The sequence below is a fragment of the Rhododendron vialii genome, chromosome 2a, assembly GCF_030253575.1.
Source record: "Rhododendron vialii isolate Sample 1 chromosome 2a, ASM3025357v1".
In the NCBI taxonomy this organism is placed as follows: Eukaryota; Viridiplantae; Streptophyta; class Magnoliopsida; order Ericales; family Ericaceae; genus Rhododendron; species Rhododendron vialii.
In genome coordinates, this window is record NC_080558.1 from 39837998 (window position 1) to 39862116 (window position 24119).

General features: G+C 37.7%; 4 protein-coding genes across 4 annotated transcripts; 2 read left to right on the top strand and 2 right to left on the bottom strand.

Annotated features, from left to right (window-relative positions):
- The first annotated feature begins 906 nt into the window (after positions 1-906).
- Positions 907-1752, top strand: LOC131317523 (uncharacterized). The gene has a single exon (XM_058347072.1). It carries the CDS (start codon positions 907-909, stop codon positions 1750-1752), a length of 846 nt encoding a protein of 281 aa, XP_058203055.1.
- A 2389-nt stretch (positions 1753-4141) lies between these two features.
- Positions 4142-9043, bottom strand: LOC131317524 (probable polygalacturonase At3g15720). The gene is made up of 10 exons (XM_058347073.1): positions 9032-9043; positions 8784-8927; positions 8234-8371; positions 7391-7537; positions 7135-7155; positions 6037-6244; positions 5744-5825; positions 5144-5252; positions 4683-4799; positions 4142-4474 (listed from the first exon to the last, which is right to left on the bottom strand). Exons 1-10 carry the CDS (start codon positions 9041-9043, stop codon positions 4250-4252), a joined length of 1203 nt encoding a protein of 400 aa, XP_058203056.1. The 3' UTR covers positions 4142-4249.
- A 4606-nt stretch (positions 9044-13649) lies between these two features.
- LOC131316287 (probable carboxylesterase 17) lies at positions 13650-14821 on the bottom strand. Its single transcript, XM_058345607.1, has one exon. It carries the CDS (start codon positions 14624-14626, stop codon positions 13658-13660), a length of 969 nt encoding a protein of 322 aa, XP_058201590.1. The 5' UTR covers positions 14627-14821; the 3' UTR covers positions 13650-13657.
- A 1485-nt stretch (positions 14822-16306) lies between these two features.
- Positions 16307-22463, top strand: LOC131316457 (quinolinate phosphoribosyltransferase [decarboxylating] 1a). Its single transcript, XM_058345830.1, has 12 exons — positions 16307-16417; positions 16565-16607; positions 17638-17808; positions 17888-18030; positions 18267-18400; positions 18488-18551; positions 18650-18732; positions 19407-19490; positions 19585-19737; positions 19846-20022; positions 20706-20773; positions 22038-22463. The coding sequence occupies exons 3-12, from the start codon at positions 17750-17752 to the stop codon at positions 22132-22134; spliced, it is 1062 nt and encodes a 353-aa protein (XP_058201813.1). The 5' UTR covers positions 16307-16417; positions 16565-16607; positions 17638-17749; the 3' UTR covers positions 22135-22463.
- The last annotated feature ends 1656 nt before the right edge of the window (positions 22464-24119 follow it).

Here is a 24119-nt window from a genome sequence, read left to right on the forward strand (position 1 = left end):
AGGGCCACCGCCCCTGAATTTTAGTATATTTTAGATTCACGTAGTTTTTAGTATTTACAATATTTCCCAAAATACTACACATTTACTGTGGCCATTGCAAAAAATAAATAATTGCACTACCAATATTTCTTCCCAGTATGAAAACATTCATCTTTTGAGTACCGTCTGTAATAAAAAGTTATGTGTATTTAGAAGAGACGCCATCAACGATGAAGTGCTTTTTTCTTTTTTTTTACAATCTATTTATTTATTAAACTAGACGAAAGAATATAAGTATAACTCAATGACATGACGCCAAAGTGTGACAACTTTGCTAGCAATTGCAATGATGCTTTCTAATTGATTGACGATATATTGCAATAAAATGAAGGCTCCATGATAAGAAGGAGAGTGATGACTATCTTTAAAAGCTAAACAAGATTTTAGGGTCCATGGATAGCTGAAATCCCCTACTTAAGCACGTTGGAATCCACATGAAACAAACTTGCTTTAAGGTTGTGCTTTCTTAATATTGTATACCTGCTTAGTTCATGTTAGAAAGATGATAGTACCAAACACACTACTCCTATGAAAAGTCTTGGGGTGAGCAAGGGTGATATGGTCATTCAAGATTATCAAGTAATTGCATCAAGGGTCCTCTATTTTCATCTTGTGAAATGTAATCATTTCAAGCTTCACAAGACTTATAACCAAGGGCATTATCGTCATCCGAAGTTAAATTTGAATGTCTCATAAACTAATTTGAATATTTTGCTATGTACGGAGATGACTTGTTTGGCAAATAATCTATTAATTACACTGTTCCGTTGGAGCCTTTATGAGCTTCTCCTAATCAGAAAGATGCATGCTACTGTATATCAGTCGTGATTGTTCAATCTGGAAAGCAATCAACTATATACAATTACCATGGCATCAATCACACTCGAAGAACTTCGTCTTTTCCACACTATCGACAGAGAAATATTCAGTCGACTAGTTATCAGCCTCATGCGCCACCCGGGAGAATCTCTCTTGGTGATGGCCCTATATATGTGGTTGGAAAACAAGAGGTTTCCTAAAATCGTATCAAAAATGGTGAGCCAAGGAGACCTTGTGGTGAACGCCTTGGCCAAGGAAGCATCAGCATGTTTACAAATTCTCAAGTCCAAAACACCACCCATTCCTCTAGATGGGGGAATGCCTCTAACAACAGCACTCATGGAAAGAGACATTTCTTTTCAAATGATTTACCAAATTAAGTTCACCGCGGTGGCCGAAATCAAACTCTTTCTAAACGATGTATGCGCGTTCATCTTCACAGACATTTTACAAGAGGTTTTGGCTTTTCCGTCGCCCCAAGTGGTCTTCCATCAACCAATAGTCATTCCCGGATTCCCTCACCCACTTTTCGGCCCCATAAAAATCACGCCACTCCCTCTCAACCATGTTCTGCCTCCGGGAGCGCTTTCAGGTTGGTCAGACGTCATTCAAGTCCCAGTCAGTGACAGAACGTTGTTTCTTACGTTCTCCAGGGGCTACCCGGTTACGGAAGCTGAAGTCAGGGAGTTGTTTAAGAGCGAGTTTGGAGAATGTGTAGATTATGTCGAGATGGGTAGTGAGTTCGCATCTTCAATTGACAAACCGTTGTATGCTCGAATGGCGGTGCATTCGGTTACGACAATTGATGAAATGTTGAATGGAAAGAGCGTAGCCAAGTTTCGGATCAACGGGAAGCATGTTTGGGCAAGAAAGTATGATCGTCGAGACACTTAAAATTGGTTATTGAATTTCAGGATTGGAAAATGTACTTTCATTAATTAGTTGCTAGGGTTGTGGTGCGTTTGCATGGGTTTAATTTAATTTGTTTGTACTCGGCTATTGTTTGGAGAAAATAAAACATAATAATATAATCAACTTAATTATCTCATATCTTTTAGTTGTTTTGTGCTAAAATAATTTGAGAATTTTAAGTAGATGCTTGGCGTATTTCAAAAAGTTTTTCATTATGAAGGATCTGGGGATGCTGCAAAGCAGCTCTATGTATAGCGCTGCACAGCAACGCATCTCCGGGCTGTCCAGAAGTGTTTTCAGCAGTTCGGATTGAAAACAAACTCTTCTAGGGAAAAATTAACTCTCTCCCCTAACTCTTTCTGGAAGAGTTTATTTTCAATCCGGACCATTGATTGCCGAGATGGACGGTCCGGATGCTCCTTACAGGGCGCTCTATAGGGAGCTGTTTTGCAGCAACCCCGGATTCGAGAAGAAGACCATTAAATGAACATCAATACTATATATACCAACTGGGTATGAAACAATCAATTAAAATCATTATCAAAATGGTTGTGTACGCAGTTGTATTTAGGTACAGTGAAATTGTCGGGTTCATCTACTATAGAGAATATTTTTTATTTTTTTTGGTAAGTCCTATAGAGCGAAAGTTGATAACCTTGTTGGTGGGTTGGATTGGAGTTGGGATTATAGATTCTCCTATTTGGTTTAAAAAAAAAAAAAAAATTTCAACTCGTTTAGTCCTTGTTTTCAATTTTGGATAATATTTGACAGCTGATATATACTCCTCCGTCGCTATTTGTTCGTCCTTTAATTTTTAAAGTTTGTACGTACCACTTTTCAATTGATTATACTTCTATCTTGTAATTTATAATATTTTATGTGGTTTCGAAAATTTTGTGTGAACTCAAGCTTAATCCAACGAGAGGAATCTAAAAACTTAAAAATTATGATATAAAAAAAAAAAAAAGTTCAATAAAGACGTAAAAATACCAAATTGCTGGCATTTTTAGCCTACAGTGTAGTCTTATATAAATTTTGTTCAACTTTGATTCATATTTTTATACTTTTCTGATAATGATTAATCACGAAAATTACAACAAAAAGCTAATCAAAACTTGCGAAAAGTAAGATTATTGGTACAATTCACATAGAACATACCAATACAATCTCTATACACTGTTTCAAATAGGTAGGATGTGTGAAGTTCTGAAGTAAATTCGGCCCGTAATTATTAGCTTATATATACAGAGATGCTCTTGGGTCATAATTCGTATAGGGCTTGTTTGATTGGCTGGAATATAAAAAATTAATTGTTCATGCCCCGGGACACCACGTTGTGTCCCATGCCTCTCCCTCACCACGCATTCATATGGGGCCCGAGTTAAGTGGATGGTTCCATATGAATGTGTGGTAAAAAAGAGGTCCATGGTAGCACGTCGCGATACCCAAGGGCACTAAATAATCTCTCCAGCACCAAAATTATTTAATACTCCCTCCGTCCCAATTTAATACTAAATTCTTTTTAGGAATTTATGTCATTTTTCAATTGATTATATCTTATAATTTATAGTGTTTTATGTGATTTCGAAAACATTGTATTATAGAACTAATCGAGATCTATCAAACAAAATCCATATTCAATATAAAATTCATAGCGGATTTAAAAATATAACTAATTTTTTAGCCGGTTAGAATAGAATGAGGGACAATTTTATATATCCAAAGTGACAACTTTAAGTTATGGTGTTCCACTAATTAAATAAGTTCTTATTTTTCAAATAAGCACTTATTTTTTGAATTAAAGATAATGCATTGTGAGAGAATGACCTGTCTCAGAAAACGGGCTATAAGTACTTAAAAAATAAGAACTTTAGTTGAACGGAACTTTTGGTTTAAAATTTAGTTTGTTTTAGCAAGAATAAATTTAATGTGGGATGACTATGAAATTAGATTGTAATTTATAGCTGAAGATTCTAATCTAAATCATTTGGCTTCGAGTAGTTGCTTTTGGCGCAAAAGCTAAAAATTGAGTTTTTAATCACTTGGAATCCAAAAAAATCATTCAAAATTCCACTTTTAACTCTTTTTTTTTTTGTCAACATTGGATACATCAGTGAAAGTTAGCGGGGTATTAGTAAGTTAATCCATAGATGGTTTCAGAAGCTATCTATAGCTCTGAACTCCAAACACCCATAACGAGACTTGAAGCCTAACCTCCCACACATGGGAAGGACAGGAGTTACCAACTGGGGCACAGGATTGAGCCCATTGGTAAAATAAAAAACGAGTTTGGAGAGGCAATTTTTAACTTCTACATATCACTAGAATTCAACATCAAATTTAAGCTTTTAATACACTCCAAGTGCGCGACTTTCAAAAATCAAGTATCTTATTATAATATCTATAATCAGTTGTACGCAAGTACACGCATTATAAAGAGCAGAAAAATAGAAGCGATTGTGAGTTCGATGGCCGAGAATTAAGCGCAAGAGACTGCAGGCGTAGCCTGCAGAAATCTTCCATGAGCATTCTTGCAGATAGAGTAGACCTCCGACCCACCATTTGACGAGGTTATGTCAACATCCTCAATCATGATGTTGCGGCAAGGTGCATGGGAGCTGCAATCCAGCGTTATCGCCTCTTCTCCGGCCGACGTCCCGCGCCAATTCGAGAAATACACGTCGCTCACTTGTACTGCTTTTGCCTGCACCAATATTGAAAATCGAACCCTGATCTCAATTTTTGTAAAAAGTAAATCCACGAGATAACCATAGGAGCTAGGCACGTCCATTATGGACGCGTTATTTAAACAATTTGGGGACAAACTCCCATGCAATTTCCTTTTAATTTGCCTTGACATAAGATCCAACCATTAGCATAAAAATGACAAAGCAAAATAAAACTTTGGTTACCTCGTCCGGACAATTATGTTTGCCATTGCAATAATCTTGGTCAATGATGATAGGGTTTTTCACATTGTTGAGAGTAATGTTCTCATAATAGATGTGCCTAGCATAACCAGAACCTCCCTACAAAACAGAGTATAATGAAATCATAAGTATTTATTTTTGTTCTGACTAAATATTATTTAACGAAAAAGTCTACGCCCACCGCCCACCGCTCACATTTTACTGTTCCTCCCACCGTTCTCAATCTCACTGTCTTAAAGTATTTTGAATAGTCAGGATTTCAAAAAACTCTTCTAGGGAAGAGTTAATCTTGCTGTCTAAAAGTTTCCTGGAAGAGTTTTTTTAAAATCCGAACCATTGATTGTCAAGATGGATGGTAAAATATTGAACAGTGAATATTGAGTGGTAAAACAGAGCGGTGGAGTATAGTATATGGTAGTAACTAACTGGAGTTCAAATATTACCGGCCATGTCTTAACCCTTCCTCCATTCTTGGTTCCAGTGAAGCTACAACCTTGTACACGTACCCATTCTACTTGAGAATAAGATCCATGCGCTCCTAGGCTCCCAACACTGCCAAGACACACACAAAATGTTCATTTTTTTGCCAAAAATTATTTCTACTTTTTATTGGAGACCTTTGACATGTACGTCATATATCACCGGTTAACCATAAATCATATAGGTAGTGTACACACTAAAAGTGACTCGGCGTAATTCTATTATTTGTGATATCAGGGGTCAGTTGTCAGTGATGATGTGACATCACACTTAAACGTTTGAACTCTCTTTCTCACGGTAATATACCTTGATTGGAAATTCAGCTCTAATACAAGAAAACTCTCCCAAATTTCAAGTTTGAGCAGTATCTAGCATGAGCAGATTTTCCTCAAAGAGTAACATGCACATTGGGTCAAATTTTGGTCTTATTATACAGGCCATTGAATTTGAGAAAAATACATCAAAATGGCTTTTTTTAAATATAATTGACCAAAAGGAATTGTACTTAATTGACAGAATGTGTTATGAAAAGTTTAATTAATCAAAGAAGGTTGGGTTTTTACCTTATACCATGGCCTGGTCCGCACGAAACCCCTGTAATATTGATATTAGAGGAGCCTGTATTGATAGCCACACAGTCATCTCCTGGTTTTTTTTTATTGGTATCCGGGTACAAAAGTTAGATAATTGGACAATTAATAGAGCTAATTAATGAGAAGATGAAGAAATATAACTAATTACTAATAAGAAGACGAAGAAAAAAAGAAGTGTATTTCCTCTAGCTTTATTTTCCAACTTTTGGTTAGAATCTATTGGATAGTAGTACGAGACGATAATGGATTGGACCCGAATTTACCAGTTCCAATGCGAGAGTCACGAATGGAAACATGGGTGGACATTGAAATGTCAATTCCATCGGTGTTAGGGCTGTTTTCTGGTGCTGATATGCTGATACGAGATATGGTCACACCTTTGCAATCTGAAATGCTGATATGGTTTCTTGCGCTATTTTTATGGCTCAGTCCGGTCAATCGAAGGTTATTACATTGGTGAAATCTTAGAGCCTGCGAAAATAATTGAGCACAGAAGTAGCAAGTTACATGCATCATTCTAATTTCTAGCTAGGGACGGATCGAAAAATTTGCATTAGTGGGTGGGGGCATATTTTAGTAAGCTTAACCCGTACATTTATAATATCTTGAAATACTGTAATACATTTCGTGCAGGTAAAATAATATATTAGTGACTATATATGTAACTTCATCTTATAATTAACATAAATGAGTGCATGTGTTTGCACAATTAAAAAGATGGTGTCAAAATTTAGCACTCTGAGAAATGAGCAGACTATCCACATAAAGATTTCAAGTAATTTTATTGAAATACTATCATAAATCAATTTGGTATGATCGAAATATTTGAGAATATTAATATAATTTTACAAAATTGAGTAGGGGACATGGAGGCACAGGACTCACATAGATCCGTCCCTGCTTACAACTAATTCAATACCTAGGTTATATAAATTTAAGCATAAATATATTAAAGGGGGAAATGCATAAACTTAGTAAAAAAACTGTGTGCAGGCTATGCATCCCTTATATTTATGTTTTTAATTTTATGCACAGCTTCCTATTTTACTTTCGAATTTTTTCCCCTCCAAAAAGAATTGATCATCTGAAATCCATGATTTTTGATAACTCTTATTGCTTTAATTCCAAGAAAAATGCTAACCCCTGCCCATTTGCGGAGAATAACGTGTAGAAAGTGTCTTGATATCCATATATATATATATATATATATATATATATATATATATTTATATCCGTGAAATGTGTATCGATATCCAAACTTGTTTTTTGTTACGTGCTTATTATCCTCCGGCTAATGGGCGGAGATTTAGCAAGACCATAATTCCAAAACCAATATAAAAAGTAATTAAGCAAAATCTTACCGTTGGTCGATAACAACCTCGCTTTCCCTGTGGAAAACACCATCAATTTCTTATTAGATTACTCATGCATTTTGAAAAAAAAAAATTTAAATCGAAATAGCAAACTTATTAACTACATGAATTTGTGAATAAAATTTACGACGCTCAATCTCGATCGTCCAAAAATGTTTTGGACGGTCGAATTTGCACGGAGCCATGAATCATGAAAATAACGCACAGAGTAAGTGTCCAAGTCGTGGTTGGCTATATAACTTGCTCCCTTCCACCAGCATGATCCCTGACCGTTGATCTGTCCGTTCCCGTAGACACTGAGACCGTTCACGCCGGAGAAGTAAAGCCATGCATTGCTTTGGCAATTTGACCATCCTTTTCTATTCCCTGGTGCCATTAGAGTCCCTGAGATCTGCTTACAAAAACAATTAATTCAGAAAAATGGGAGTAATGAATTATTGTTGGATTGCAGAGTGACATTCACATAATCCTAGCCGTCCAAATGTGTTTCTAACGGTTCCGATTTTCACAAAATTCTTCCAGTTAATAGTTACGGTATCTCCCATTAATGTGAATACAGAAAGACTCCTGCAAGGGGTCTTTTTCCCTTATTAAATTCACCTATTTACATTTTTTTTATCTGGATATTAATTAACAGATTAAAATCATTTAATGGGAAATATGGGAGGATTTGAGATCTTTCTTTTTTTTTTTTTTTGAATTTTAAATTATGGATTATAGATTTTTTTTATTCTAATGAGAATTTATAAAATTGTTTGGATGATGTGTGCAAAATATGTTTTCCAGAATAAAAGGTTTTTGAGTAAAAGAGTAATGAAAATTTTAAAAAGCACCTCCAATGATGATTTTTGAATTATGCATTATCCTGTTTATTTATCGAATTGCATTTTGACATGATGCATTTTATAAGTGACTCTCAAACACCCAAAATGCAAAACAGGGGCTCCCAAACACCCTCGGTTTTATGTAATGAACAACACACACACACCCTCACTCACACACTCTCTCTCTCTCTCTCTCTCTCTCTCTCTCTCTCTCTCTCTCTCTCTCTCTCTCATCCCTTCGAGGACAATCACACAGACAGTACCTGTACTTGGATATGTGAAGATTTGCAAGGACCCTCGAAGGCTAAAGGCTTCAAGAAGAATGTCTTGCCATCGGGTATTTTCAGGATAGGGCTTCCCCCACTAGCTCCGCAAGTTGCTTTCCATGCTTTAATGAAGGCCTAAAATTTTGTACACAATTGTGCAATTTTAAATAGAAAAAGTTAAACTCACCTAACTATGGAAGAAATATTTTTATGAAAGAGGGAAAAGGGAAGAAGAAGAAGAAGAGGAGCCATTATTTTGTTTTTCACTTTTTAATTATGTGAGTAACAAAAATTGCTAAGTGACAATAGCTTCCTCTGTCTCATTTATTATATCATGAAGTACTTGTCACAAAACTAGTCAGAATAAGCTTATGGGCAATTAACATTTCTCTAGAAGCGGTCCGACCAACATAATTGGAATCTTGGTCATTCATGCACTTACTATGGTCGGTTTTCGAGCACCTTTATCATGCATATGTTGGTTGAGGAAAGAATTGCACAAATAGATACACACATATATATACACGTGTAGGATTAATGAATTTACTTGGGAGTCATCCTTACGACCATCTCCAACAGCACCATAATGCATCACATCATATATTGTTACACAACTGTGATTATAACTTGCTAAGTTATACTCTATACCAAATGAAGCAATACAGATAATCAAAAGTAGGCCGACTAGTGCCTGCACACAAGAAAGAAAAGGAAAAAAAAACATTTAGACGAATTGGAAAAATGTATAGATAGAGAGAGAGAGAGAGAGAGAGAGAGAGAAGATCAGCATCTCACCATTCTATGCATTCCAAGCGACTAGGAAAGAAAATGTAAATGATTTGATATGAATTAGTTGATTTGGAACCTTGGTTAAATCATCTATTTATATAGTACTTAGGATATATGGGCGGGGAAATTGTAACCAATTCATTTAATTCTTGAGACATCAACTGTAAGGTAATTGGTTGAATTCAAATTTTATTGAAGTATCTTTTATATTTCTAGAGTGGATTTCCAATGAGTTGGCCAGGGAAAAGAATTTAATGCATGCCAGATACTACTCTGTGGCAAAATCGGTGAGGAGATATGTTTGTTGTAATTACTACCTGGATTTCAAATTCTCTAGGTATCCTAGGACTAGCCCAAGTAGATTGCCTACTGACATAGTAGTACTAAGGAAATCTATACGTATCCTAGGACTAGCCCAAGTAGATTGCCTGCTGACATACTAAGGAAATCTATAACCACAAATCAAATACACACAATCACTCAGATGACATGCATGTGGAGTCCACACATATTGAGTGTCTAATTGTGGGCCTCGTATATTTATCTTGTTAGCATGTGTATTTTTTTGTGGTTGTAGCAAAGTTCTACTTTTATGGCTCGTTCGTTAGTGGGATATGTTTTGGAGTGGAGAATGTAGATATAATAAGAGGGGGATAAAGAGGTGGATATGGTTGGAGGGGTATTGTTTAAGACGGAGGGTTTAAGAGTTACTTGGTTTGTTTAGTTTTTTAAGGAGGCGGAAATGGGTGAGTAGATAATTTAAGAGGGTGTCAAATGCCTATTTTACCCTTTCGGTCCACTACAGAAAGTCAATATGTAATTCTCAAACAAAATCCTTTCTCAAGAGTCAAGACCAATTCTCAGACAAAATCAAAATGACAGAAAATCAAACAAAATCCATGCATGAAATCACAGAAATCCAAATCACAATCCATCCTGAAATTCCATCCGCACAATCCATTTACAAATCACAGAAGTTTGACTGGCCATCCTCGCAATCCATTGGGTTTGTAGTCCAATGACATTTCCTCACCTCTTCCACATGGAAGGTGAGGGTTCAATTCTCGCCAGGAAAGCGAGTGTTTGGTATGGTGATTGATGCCTTTTGGGCTTGCGTTACCCTTATGCCGCTTAGCGGTGACCCATCCCCATTCCCTTAGAAGTAGGTATATTTATCGAGTGCAAAAAAAAGGGGCAGAAACTAAGAAAAGTGGTGGGAGAGAGAGAGATGGGCAAGATCAAAGGGGCTGATTTGGTAAACTGGGCACCTGGATAAGATTTGGACACCCCCGTATAATCCTCCTCCAAGGGGATATGTACATGCATGCCATAATTTATCCGGGTTCAACAGTGAAAATAAACACGGGATATGGCACCCCAGATATGTATATCCGGGTTCCTTCCTATATCCTTCTATATCCATCTGCCAAACAAGCTACTAAGGTGTTGTTCTCATTAGCTTTTTGTGTTAGATTTTTAGGCTTTTTTCTTATTTTGGTCTAATTCTAAATTTTCTCACGTTTGAAAGTTTTACATTAAATTCTTGTGATTTATTGATGCATCTCAACGAGACGAATCGAAAAGGCAAGAAATTTTTACTTTTATCCAAATATTTTTGGAAATATCCAAGAAAAAACCTAAAAAGTAGATCAATAATCTACAAAAATTTGGCGCAAAACTAACAAACGCGGAAAAAAAAAGTCGAATAAGAACTAGATAAGAAAAAAACCCCAAAAAACTAAGAGGAACAGGAGCTTATACACTAGAATCTTTGCCTAATTAAATAAGGATACTCTTGCATGACGATTTGTCATGTGACGCAAAATGAGAAATGCGATCCCCATTGACCATTTGATCTTTTTATTTTATAGATTTTGAGGTGTTTATAAAAAATGGTAAGAAAGGTGTGATAGTCCCACATCGCCCAACTAGAGAGAGTTGAGTTGGTATATAACGAAACGTCCAGGGCTACTGTATAATTTGAGGTTAACCTTTTGAGCCACGTGGTTAGGCTAAGAGTTAAGCAAGTCAGCTGGAGTGGGTCGTGACAAGTGGATGATGACCTATGGGGCATAAGGGATGTTGAGTAACTAGTGTGCCTTCACTAGCGAAAGATTATTTGGGTAAATTCTCGGTAATAAAGAATGCTACTGACTTTCCCTATCCTTAAATCATGAACATCTCACGATGCTACTGTTTGTGTTGTTAATTGCATTAGGAGAAACTTATATTGTGTATTTGTTCTTTTAATCGTAGTTGCTATGTTGAAAGAGAGAACTAGAAGTATGTTTTGGTGAGTAATGGACCAGATATGTGGGAACCAAGGGCATTGAAGGGTGGAAAAAAAAAAAAGTGTTTGTTCAATCTGTCATCACAAGACGTGCACATGTTTATTCTTAGCATCAAAAAGAAGAAAATAGTTGGAGGTGAAATTCTATGCACTTTTAACTTTTAGCCTACAAAGGTTCTATTGTAAGATGAAATGTACATGGGTTACTAAGGAACTGGGAATGATTCCAGGATGGTTTGGTTTGATGTGCTGATGGGTTTATGTGATGTTATAAATGTTGGCCTAAGTGAAATGGTATATAGTCTTAGTGGTGTGGCCTTTGCGGCATGGTATATAACCTTAGTGGCGTGGCCTTTGTAGGGTGGTATATAGCCTTAGTGATGTTATGTCTTTGTGGCGTGGTGTATAGCCTTGGTGGCATTATCAGTATTGCCTTAGTGGCGTTACATCTATTATATGGGTTATAGGCAAGGGCCGAAGTGCCTAAATGCGAAGAGATTCGACCTGGCCCGAAAAGTCGATGTCCGTCAGATTTGCGGGGGAGTGAGGCCCGTGGTGCCTATATTTGTTAAATGCAAATAGTCCGGCCCAAGGTGCCCAACGTTGGATCAGTTTGGTGAATTGATGATGCGGTATTTATTTGTGTTAGATTCATAGCTCACTGAGAATGTTTATTGAGTGTCGGGGCTGGTATTCTACTTTAATTTTTGTCGAAAGTTATTATCGAGAATATGTGATAAGAGGAGTTGGTTTTATTGTTGTGATTTGGGTAGAATGAATGAAATTTCGGGAATGAAATTTTGGGAACGAAATTCTTTGAAGAGGGAGATAATTATGAGACCCGACCCTCATTTTTGTAAAAAAGAGAAAGAAAGAAAAAAAATAAAGGTTGTAGCTTTTAATGAGGACCGCATATTAGTAGAGAATAAGTTAAAATATTTATGGACTACAATTTTGAGAGAAATGACAAAGAATGGAGATATACTCCTGCATGGAGATGGGCACGTGAGTGCTAAAGAAGAATTTGAGGGTTTTCAGTTTGTATGGGGTTAATGACATTTGGCATCAATAATTCATGGGGTTGTATGTATTTAGGTAATACACATGGGGGGACCTAATACACATGGGGGGAACTCGGCTAAGGGGGAGCAGGGTTGGACAGAGGGGAAGGAACACTAAAGAAAGGGGATAAAATGGGAGGAGATGAAGTGTACGCACAAGAGGCAATTATGGAAAGTTATGTAAAAATATATTGAAGGAAGTGGGATTGGTTTTTCTTTAGGTTTTTCTGCTTGTTTGTAAGTTAGTGAGAGTGTCATTAAACAACTGATTTTGTTATGTTTTGATCATGGTGCTTGAGGAGGTGGGTTGTTACAGTTGGTATCGGAGCTTGCATCAACCGGAAGTATAGGGCGGGTCCCGGGAGGAGACGTGCTTGGGTGGGCCCGACAAGTGAGGAGCTTAAGGTGCTTGTCGTGCTTAAGCGGGGACTTGTCTTACATTGCTTGGTGGGTAAAAGTGATGGACCTTAGGGCGCAATAAGGACTTTGCGGTCCAAGTGGGGGAGATTGTGATAGTCCCACATCGCCCAACTAGAGAGAGTTGAGTTGGTATATAACGAAACGTCCAGGGCTACTGTATGACTTGAGGTTAACCTTTTGAGCCACATGGTTAAGCTAAGAATTAAGCATGTCAGTTGTGTTCACTCGTTTTCTGAATGAAATGCACTTAATTATCACATAAGAAATGGATGGTCAAACTCTCTCAGTCATCCTTCTTCTCTACATTCATATATGAATCAACCAAGCATTAATCAATTCCAATCAAGTGGAGTTTTTTCATGGACGTGCGATAAAGACGATGAATCCTAAATGAATGACACGGATCGTCAAATAAAATCGTAGTAAATTTCACATTTTGCATCCCATGAGGAACCATGATCTTCACATGAAGGATAATCCACTTCAATAAGCATTTTGTGAAGTTTGTCTTTAGGAATAATTGGCCTCCCTGCCTTGCCAGTTGCCTCTCCAAAATTTTGAAGAAAAACCCATAAATGCCCAAACTTGGCTTGAATTTGAACTTGTTTTACACAATACTTCTAAGTGTATGCGACCCAAACAAACACATCAAAAGAGGTGAGTGCCGCCATAGGACACTTAAACAATTCATCAACTGCAAGAAATTCAATTTCTTTGGGGGTGGTGGTTTAGGTGCTTTGGAAATTCGTAGGAAATTCAATTTCAAATGCACATAATTGTGCAAACAATACAATCTTTTGAACATTCATCCGTTTATTGAATAGCCCAAATGCCATTATATAGTAATAGTTATATGGTTTTCTAAAGGCTGTGAATGAATTCCCTCATTTGCTTCTGGAGCAACCTACTTGCCTCAGACTCAGGATCATACACATGATAAATATGTGGTTCCCCCTCTGCTTCAACCAACTCCACTCCTTTCACCCCTTTCCCCTGCAAGAACTCTGCATACATAACCCCCCTCTCCTTCAAGAAATCCACCCCTGCCACGAAAACCACCACTGGCGGAAATCGCCCCCACTCCTCCGTCTCTAGTGGCGCCGTCTCAAAATTGCACCCGTAAAAGTCCCGATTCGACCCCTCGGGCAGACTCAGCCCCCAAAACATGTCGTTCATTGCCACGTCCCCGGCCGCCCCCTCTGCCATCTCTCTATTGGTCCTCCTTTCGCTTCCGAAGAAGGGGTGTATAAGCAACAACCCTTTGACTTCCAAATGGCAATCCGAGAAAGTCTGGCACAGATTTTCTCGGATTGCGGTGATAGCTACCTGGTGGGTGATGTTTCCACCAGCGCTTTCACCCGAGAGAAAAGTCCGCGATAGGTTGGCTCGCTCAAGCCAGGAGTCGAGGTTTTTCTCTTTGACTAGCCACTCAATCGCGGTGTAACAATCTTCGTAAGCGATAGGAAGCCTGTTTTCAGGGGCAAGACGGTAATCTACAGACAACACAATTGATTGAGAGGTGACAGAGAGACTTCCTAGGAAAACGTGGTAGCCAAGCCATGTGGTGGAGCCAATGCAGAAACCACCCCCATGGAAATAGACAATGACTGGAAGAAGCTGATTAGATGGTGATGATGATGAAGTCGCGGATCTTTCGTCGGGGAGGAAGATTCGGGCAGTGATGGATTTTGATGGGTCGATGATCACATCCTTGAATTTGTATCCATTGGATGATTCAGAAGAGGCATTGGCTATGACCGGGGCGAAACGCTTCACGGATCCGTCGGAAAAGACTTGGAGAAAGCCAGGGGCCTCTGCAACTATGGACATTCTTTTCTTGCCTTTGGAATGGGAAGTGAAATGGTTTGGAGGTTAGCCTTCTTTTCTACTGCTTTCAGGACATGAAATGGCAGTGAATGTCGCCGGTTAAATAAGTTTGTAGGGGGTGTGTGAAAAGAGGGTTTGGTGGGGAAAATGTGAAAGAATTGGAATGGATGGTGGTTTAATCATGCAAAGGGAGTTGGGATTTGAAACCATAATTTACAGTTTCAGAATTGGAACGAAATATCACTCTCTGCATTCAGAACCAAATGTCATGATTTAGTTTTTTTCTTTCTTTCTTTTTTTTGTCGAAATGGAGAAGATTAAATTATATAACTCCATCAAGAGAATACATCATACTAGACGGTTATATTTCCCAAGAAGAGAAAACAATCAATTGGGAGGTCTAGCTTTCCAAGTCCTCTTGCCAGAGCCTCGCAATCCATCTTTTTGCGTGCCAAAGAATCAGCCACTCAATTAGCCGATCATGATTTACTTGAATATGTGGCCCCTCGTGTGCTTCCATTTTGACATTTGAAAAGGACAATTTGGAAAATATGACTAAAATGAAGTCAAAAATTTTGTATATTTTGCTCATATGATATTAGCTAGAGCGCCCGATTAAAAAAAGAGGGGCAATTTCGGGAGAGGCAGTCATCATAATTTTGAAAGTATTATTGAACTCAGATGGTACAAGATGTTAACACTCTTATATGTGACCTTAACTCACGCGCACGTGAAGAGGTAAATAATGAATTCAAATGGATTACAATAGAACGAAGTGCATATACTTTTGTTCCAAATAAAAGGGATTAGGTCCTATTTTACTATCTAAAATAAGTACTTATTTTTCAAGTTAGTAATTATTTTTTGAATTAAAAATGATGTATTGTGGGAGAATGATCTGCCTTGTAAAGCAGGAGTACTTAAAAAATAAGAACCTCAATGGAACGAAGCCTAAGTGAGTTTTGCCCAAAATGTTAAAGCTTAGCTGTGTGTATATATATATCGCGTTAAATTAGAGGTGGCAATTTGACCAAATTTTATGGACCCGCCAAAACTCATTCATTTATAATCAGTCCAAACAAACCCATATCCAAAAATGGTTTCTAATTGCATCAAATTAATAAATCCGTTGATGTATGAGTTTAGATGCGTTGATAATGGGTCAAACTTAGTGGTAGTTTGGCCTAATAAGCCACATTGCTTTTTTTTTTTTTTGTCATTATTCAAATTTTTTTTTTTTTTGCATTTCTTAGTTTTTTATCTGTTTTTTTAGGATTAATGCTTTGTTATGACGTAAAGAATCTAAAAAGTAAAAAATTAAGATCGAAATCCATTTTTTTAATAAAAACAAAAATAAAGCCAATGAATCATTTTTTTTTTAAAAATTGAGTTCCAATCGTAATTTTTTACTTTTTCAGATTTATCTCGTCATGACGAAACAATAATTCACAAAAATATTCACACAAAAAATCAACAAATGCGGAAAAAAATTAAATAAAAACATTAAACTCCTACGTGGGTGTTTGGTAACCTTTTTATTTTCAGTTTTTGATTTTGATTTTTACTTTTTTGAAATGTAATATAAAAAACTTGTTTTGTAACATATTTTTACTTTTTTGTTTTTTAAAAAACTTTTTTAGAATTTCTGAAAATTATAAAAATTAGGAAATGGAGTTTTACACTGTTTTGAAAACAGAAGTACGGGTTTTTTTTTTTCATCCCGAAAGGCGAACACGAACTCAGTCCAGAGAAAACGCTCCTCTCTCGCGCGATGGTCTCTGGCGATGGCGTCTGGTACGGCCTCTCTCTCTCTCCCCCCCCCCCCCCCCCCCCCCCCCCGGCCCCCCCTCTTTGGGTTTGTGTGTATAATCCATTTATATTCGCTCCTTTTATGAAACTCGAATTCTCCACTTGTATGTCTAATCTATGTTCTCCTTGTAGATTATTGAAGAACACAAGTTTATTCAGCCCTTTTGAGAAGAAGGTATGTATTTTGTGCCTACAATTAGGTTTCGGTTATTGATTTCCTTGAAATTGTGGATCTATGTATAAGAGTGTAATTGTAGAACGAAGATCTCCTCCTTCCCTCACCCAATCAATGTAGTTTGACTGAACTATGTTCAGTTATCATTTATGTTTCCGGTGGTTTTGCGCACTCTGATAGCTAATTCTTTCATCTTTAGACACATGGGCTGGTTTTGAATGCTGACAACAGCTAGCTTTTGAACATTAGTTAGTCAATTCTTTTGTTTATCCCCTTTCATATTTGTTTTTCATGTGTGCTCCCGGTGATGTGTGATTCATTATGGTTCACTGCACTAGAGCACCTTTCCTGAAGCAATAATTTGTCTGGTTTTGTATTTGTTTTTCATGTGTGCTCTTGCTGTAAGTTTCACTGATGTTGGAAATAGTTCGTTTCCTAAGATTTGAATAATGTGACGCCATTAGGGCAAGCTATAGGGGTAATCAATTTCAGTTTGATCAAATTGTAGTTTGGATTTTCCGAAATTCTTGTTTGCAAACGCTCGGGACATGCCACTGGTGGTCTAACTTTAAACCATTGCCTTGAAACTATGCTTGTGTAGTAGAAAGCGTGTGGCAAGTCACTAGTGGTCTGACTTTGAGTCATTGCCTTGAAACTAAGCTTGTATAGTAGAAAAATATTCAGTTATATTAACTAACCTTGTTTGGCTAGCAGAATCATGTAGTCTATTTCTGAACAGGGGGGAAATTTCTGTGGAACCTTGCCAAGTTCTTTCTTGCAGTTTTATAATTTTTTTTTTGGTGAATAGCTTTGTATAGTTGGGACAAGAGAGATTGTAATCCTCCTCTTGACCAATTTTTAGATTGGTTTGAGCTTTTTCATTAAGGGAGGCATTCCCTTAATGCCTTTTCTAATATAATTATTTACTTATCAAAAAAAAAAACATGAAAACTATTATGTTAGTCTAATCTTTTTGTTTTCTGGGTCCATCTTTGATATCTTTTCCCGATATTTGAATAAATGCTCAAAGGAGGAGAGTAGCTTGCTGTTGGCGTTTGGTGAATAGGTGACAATTGAGAAGAAACCTGGAGAAAAAGAGAAAGGCAATGTGTTGTAAACTGTAGGTTTATAAAGAAACTACAATGTTTGGGGTTCTTTCTGTCCCTTCAGTTGTTTTGCCTCGTGTATCCAAAACTTCAAGGTTTGTTGATCTCTTTCAATGTACCTTTATCATTAAGTCTGTTTGTTGAAAACCCTGATTCCCTTGTGTGGAATTGCAGATTGATTGCTAAGATGTCTGTGACCGGAATGAGAAACGCAGGATTATCAATAGAATCCATATCTGTAAAGCCTCCTTCTCACCCTACATACGATTTGAAAGGTGTCATCAAGCTTGCCCTTGCTGAAGATGCTGGGGATCAAGGTTGAATTCCTCTCTTGTGTTATTCCCATTCTCACGCAAATTTGTTTAGACTTCTTAAACCTTTTGTGGATTTAATCATGTTTTGCGTCAGGTTGGTTAGAACCCACTACCTAAGGAGCTGTAGTGGCTTTGTTGTTTTTGTTATGTTTTTATAATGCTTCATTGGGGCATATGTATTATCAATGTTCACTAACCAACATTTCAGTGTATTGTTCATCTTGTGGCTTCAAATGCAGGGGATGTGACTTGTATGGCCACGATTCCAGCTGATATGGAAGTGGAAGCCCATTTCTTGGCAAAGGAGGATGGTGTCGTAGCTGGTATTGTACTGGCAGAGTCAGTATTTAGCGAGGTTGATCCTACCCTGAAGGTATTGAGGGCTGAATAAAAGGTTCCCATACTTCAAGAATGTCTGGTTTGAATTCTTGGTAATTCTTGCTGTATGCATTGGTATCAGGTGGAGTGGTCAAGAAAAGATGGAGATTTTGTTCATAAAGGATTGCAATTCGGGAAAGTGCATGGTAAACAACGAAAATAACTACCAATTCAGAATTGGAGAACTTTCAAGATCATTTTGTATCTTGAGCTGTCTTTTTGTCTTCATTCTTCACAAAAACAGGACGGGCACACAGCATTGTCGTGGCGGAGAGGGTTGTGCTTAATTTTATGCAGAGGATGAGTGGAATAGCAACTTTAACCAAGGTTGTGCAACTGTAAAACTTTGTTCCTTCTTTCAAACTCCCTAGATGTAAAATCAAAAAACACCATGTCCCTCGACGAATAGCAAGGGTCAAGTACCGTTTTACTCCAAGTCACGTGATTATCTGCTCCAATTTGGACCATTATGTGTTGAAATAGATAATCAAACTGATGTGATTAGCTTTTGGGCTTTAAAGTAAATTAAAAGAATATTACTCTTCAAAAACAAGTTCCTCAATCTTTTAGTTGTTGTGTGAACACGACACATTGTTACTGTTACATGTTTTGTACTTTTGGTCATAGTAGATTTTCAAAACTCATCGGAAGGACTATAATAAGGAAGAACTCTCCGTTGTTGACATACTAGGAACCAAGTCTGAATTCTAAGATTATTGGTTCCTAACGGATTAAATGAAGTGCTATCCTTAAATGCAGTGCTATCCTAAAACATTATGATATAGCATGAAATTTCTGCAGCAGACTAAATTGACCAGAATCGGTTAACCACAAACAAACCATAATCATTTGCGGCTTTTGACATCAAATACTTCTGTAGAATTCGATTTTAGTTGTTGATGTAAATTGTCCGCTGAAGTCTTAGGTCTACCTATCCTAAACAAATGGCATTGTACATTCATTGTGCAAAGTACCGATTTACGTAATCATGTTCATTGCAGGAAATGGCTGATGCTGCACGCCCTGCATACATTTTAGAGACTAGGAAAACAGCTCCCGGTTTACGTCTGGTGGATAAGTGGGCGGTGTGAACTTATTTTGTTGATGCTTCTTGGATTTGCACCATATCTGTTCCCGTTTAATTTAACTATTCTGTGATCTGCATTTATCTCTTATCAGGTACTGATAGGTGGAGGAAGGAATCACAGAATGGGTTTATTTGATATGGTGATGATAAAAGATAACCACATATCAATAGCTGGAGGTGTACAAAATTCTCTCAAATCTGTGGACATTTATTTAGAGGAAAACAATCTTCATATGGGGGTTGAGGTAGTTTTCTCACTTTTAAAGTTTTCTGCGGATGGGTTCCGCACTAATAAAGAGTACATCTAGAGGCAACATTATGTATGGTTGCGGAAATTTTGTATTTATTGCCAGATTGAAACCCGGACACTTGATGAAGTTAATGAGGTGTTACAGTATGCATCTCAAACAAAAACTTACTTGACTAGGATAATGCTGGATAATATGGTTGTCCCACAACCAGATGGGGATGTTGATGTGTCAATGCTTAAAGAGGCTGTAGATCTGATCAATGGCAGATTTGAGACCGAGGTACATCCAATCATTGGTTCGCCTTTTGTGTATCATTTGTTATACTTATTTCTTTAGTCATTGCAAGAATGTCATTCTTTACCTGATGCCTGCACCTAGTAAGGCCTTTTTGGTGAATCAATGTGCATAAATTAATGATGATGCATAGTTGCCGAATTCACATCTTGTAACTGCCGAAGTTCCCATGTTGTGCTACTTTCAGCTATGGGGCTCCTTTATCTACTTGATTTTCTGATCTATGAGTAGTTTCGCAGAGTGTAGATGACACCAGGACTTTGGGTCGTGGTTTCTCTAATTCCAGCTTTCTCCGCATATTTTCCCTATGCAGATTACTTGCCTCCTGCTGTATGTAGGATATTGTTGTCATCAAATAGATTATAGCTCGTCTTGATGTGACATGATCATGCAAATTCCATGCTTTACTTTGCTTTTTGGTTTTGGTATATGCATTTTTTTTTTGTTCTTAAACATATTCTTGCTATTCCGCACCATCATCATCAGAATTCTATAAGGCTTCTAGTAGAAGTCTTGTGTGCCTTAATAGTAATACTAATCTCTTTATGGTTTCTAGGTGTCATGTCATCTGTTGAAAATGACTGGTTGCTTGATTTCACTATCATTTTTATACAAGAGAGTGAATCCTAGGTCTGTAGCCTTGATGTTTGTCGGTTTCATGTTGACAGGCATCTGGAAATGTTACCCTCGAAACCGTACACAAGATTGGACAAACTGGCGTGACATACATTTCTAGGTAATTATGTACTCTTCATCGAGTTCAATGAAGTTTCCATTTGGGGTTTATACAAACAAATACTGGGGTAATGGTTCACATGGTTGATGGAGCTCCCAAATGCCATCTTCTGAGATGCATAACAGTGACGAAAGTTATGGTGGCGGAACCATAAATGTTTTTCTTGGTATTGTGTTATTCACAAGAGGTGGTCACATATGCAGTTCAGATTAACTACTCTCGACTAAATTATGTTAATTTTGGTTGTGACAATGCGTCAATGCGAAACAAAATTGCAGCACGTTGCTGTGAGAATGGAGAGAGACGTATTTCTTGAGTAAGTGGTATCTTTCTCTAGATATTGACATTAAGATCATGCATTGGCTCATTAAGATGTATGTTGCATCAGTGGTTTGTGGACAGGGATGGAGCGACGTACTGCCACTCCATCTGGCAATAGCAATACAGCTCACACCCGCCAGGCCGGACCTATAATTTTTGGGGCCCTAGGTGAAACTATAAGATGGGGACCAGTAAAAATTATAAATTTATAACCCATGCCTCAGCCCTTAAAGGACAATGGACGCAAATCCTACCATATAACGAATCAGAACTTTTAGACTAGGACACTTTGCGGTTTGACAAAAGTTTTGTTAGCATTGTCTCATGCATTTTCACAAATTATTTTCGTTGATAGTGGTACTTAGTTTCAAGTGACTTGCTTTTCTGACTAGTTTGAAAGATAGGCCCGATTCATTGGAGAATATTAGTCGGTGCACAAGGAAGGGTAGATTAATTGGGTAAATCTATAACCATCACCCTGATCACCTTATATTTTGAATCATTAAACTTCTGCAAATCTGGAGCTTGTATGTGAATACTTGGATAATAGTGCTGCTGGACTCATCTACGAGACCATGACGCCAGTTGCGAGACTGTAATGACTAAAATGCAATGACAATTTTCACAAGCTTCATCTTATTGCTCCCAATTGAGTATGGGTAGAATCAGTGATCTGGGTATATCTAGTTTCGGTTAGGTAAGATTGGCAGTTTAGGATGCAAAATATTGTGTTTTACCTTACAGCAGGAAGGCCAAAAAACAAAACAGTGGTACATCAGGAATCCTTTCAGTGTTTGGTTAAATGTTGGGATTTTGAACTTAAGTTATTTAAAACTTTTTATTTCCAACGCGACTATCCATTTAGCTTTCATGGAAATATAGCTGCGTAAGTGCGTATCATTTTAAGAAATTGATAAGTCATTCATGTGTTGGTGTTTCACAGTGGTGCACTGACGCATTCAGTGAAGGCACTCGACATTTCCCTGAAAATTGATACAGAGCTTGCACTTGAGGTTGGAAGGCGTACAAAACGAGCATGAGCAGCTTTCTTTTGTGCCCCCTTCCTTTGCAAATAGGGTGGAGGAACGGAACAAAAGAGTGGAGCGGTTGAAAGGTAGGAAGTACCAGAGATTCCTAATGGAGGTAAACCTTTTGAGATGCTATACAACCTGGTGAACTGAAGGATCTTAGTATTCACAGGAAAAGATTAGTATTTCCAAATAGAATTGCCTTCAATAATGCAATTTGGAGATAAACACACGATGGTTTTGATGTATTTTGTTACAAATGATGCGACTTCTTGGCATTTACCGGAGACAGATATGTATGGGCCTATATTCTCGCAATGTATGAGTGTATATTTTTATTATGTGTTTAAGTTTAAAAATTTAGTGCTGTTGTTGGAGACAGATGTAGAGGCTTTTATTCTTGCAACCTAGGTTATGGAAAGATGATGTTGAACATAGATGACCGGTTTTCAGGAGGAGATGATGTTGATATAGGTTTGGAGGAGTGATTCGGGAACAGAGAGGTTTTTGGATTATAGGTTTTTATGGGCGGCTTTCAGATTGCTGCAGTTTGGAAGTGGAACTCCAGGGTATTATAATGGTCTAATGCAATGGTAGACTCAGAGATTGCAGTTCACATGTTCAAGGCAGGCTCCCACACAACTTCCCCATGAAGACTCTGATGGTGACGGTTACCAAGTGCTCTGCTGCGCATACTCTTCGAGACAGAAATCGAGTTGCTGACGCCCTTGGCAAGATGGGTTATGAACAAGACGTAAAGCTCATCACCCTTGTGACCGCACCAGATGAAGTTTTGGACATGCTTGCCGCCGATATGGCAGGAGTGGCTTTCATGCGCAAGAATGATAATCTCGCCCGAACTGGTGGTTGACCAAACCAACCAAACTGATTGAGGCTGTTTTTAACTGATTTTTAAACCGAGCTTATGATTTTGATTTTTAGTTTGCAAAAACCGGGGGGTTCAGTTTTGGTTTCGGTTTTATATGATAGCCCACCGAAATCGAACTATAACTGAACCACAATAAAATTATGTAAATACCCCAATTTTATAAATATAGATATAGCTAGTATCTTTGTGTTTGTGTTTGAAAGATGGATTCACCTTATGTTTGTGTTAATTGCACTAATTATTTACATTGTTCTTAATTTTAATTCCTGCCCCTTTCTTCCTGGTTGATTAAAGATGGGTGATTAAAATGTTGACCAGTTTCGATGAAAAATCTAACTTAACCAAAACGATAACTGCGATTTTGGTTACGGTTTAAATAAAAAGAAAGCTGCCTATTTTAGTTTTGGTTTAAGTTACAAGTTCCGGTTTTGGTTTTGATTTCACCAATACCCGAACCAAACTGAATCGTTGCCATCCCTAATCAGAATCATGCGGGGCTCCCGTAGTTTCTGCCTTCTGTTGTTCCTTTCTGATGTACCCAAAAAGAGAAGATAGCAGAGATCAAAGCCATCTCTCTCTCTCTCTCTCTCTCTCTCCTCATCGAGTTGGTCTCGGCCACCAGAAATATCCTCCTCGAGGCCATCGTCAGTGCCGCCGGCTGAGTTGATCCTCGTGGCCAAGGTTGATACTATCGAACAATACAAATTTGAAATTGAGGGTTCGAACAGTTGAGAAGAGATCTATATCCAGATCTATGTGGGTGAAGATTTTGTCATACACACATCCAAGATTTTGTGACTCAAGTTTTTCGTCTCTTTTTCTCTGGCACACTCGCATATAACGTCGCATTCATTTTTCTCCATGCTCTATATTGTGTAGATCTTGTCACACACACATCCAAGAATTGTTGCTGCTGCAATTTTTGACGAAAATGCGTGCGGTTGGTACACATACACGCGTTCAAAATTATATCTTGTTGAATTTAGAATTGTTTATTTGCTTTTTTTATATGTCACGTGTCACTCACACGTCTATGGATAGATATATGATCTTTATATTCCATTTTCCTGGAAGATTAGCTGAAGGAAGTGAAGAGCAAATTATCGGT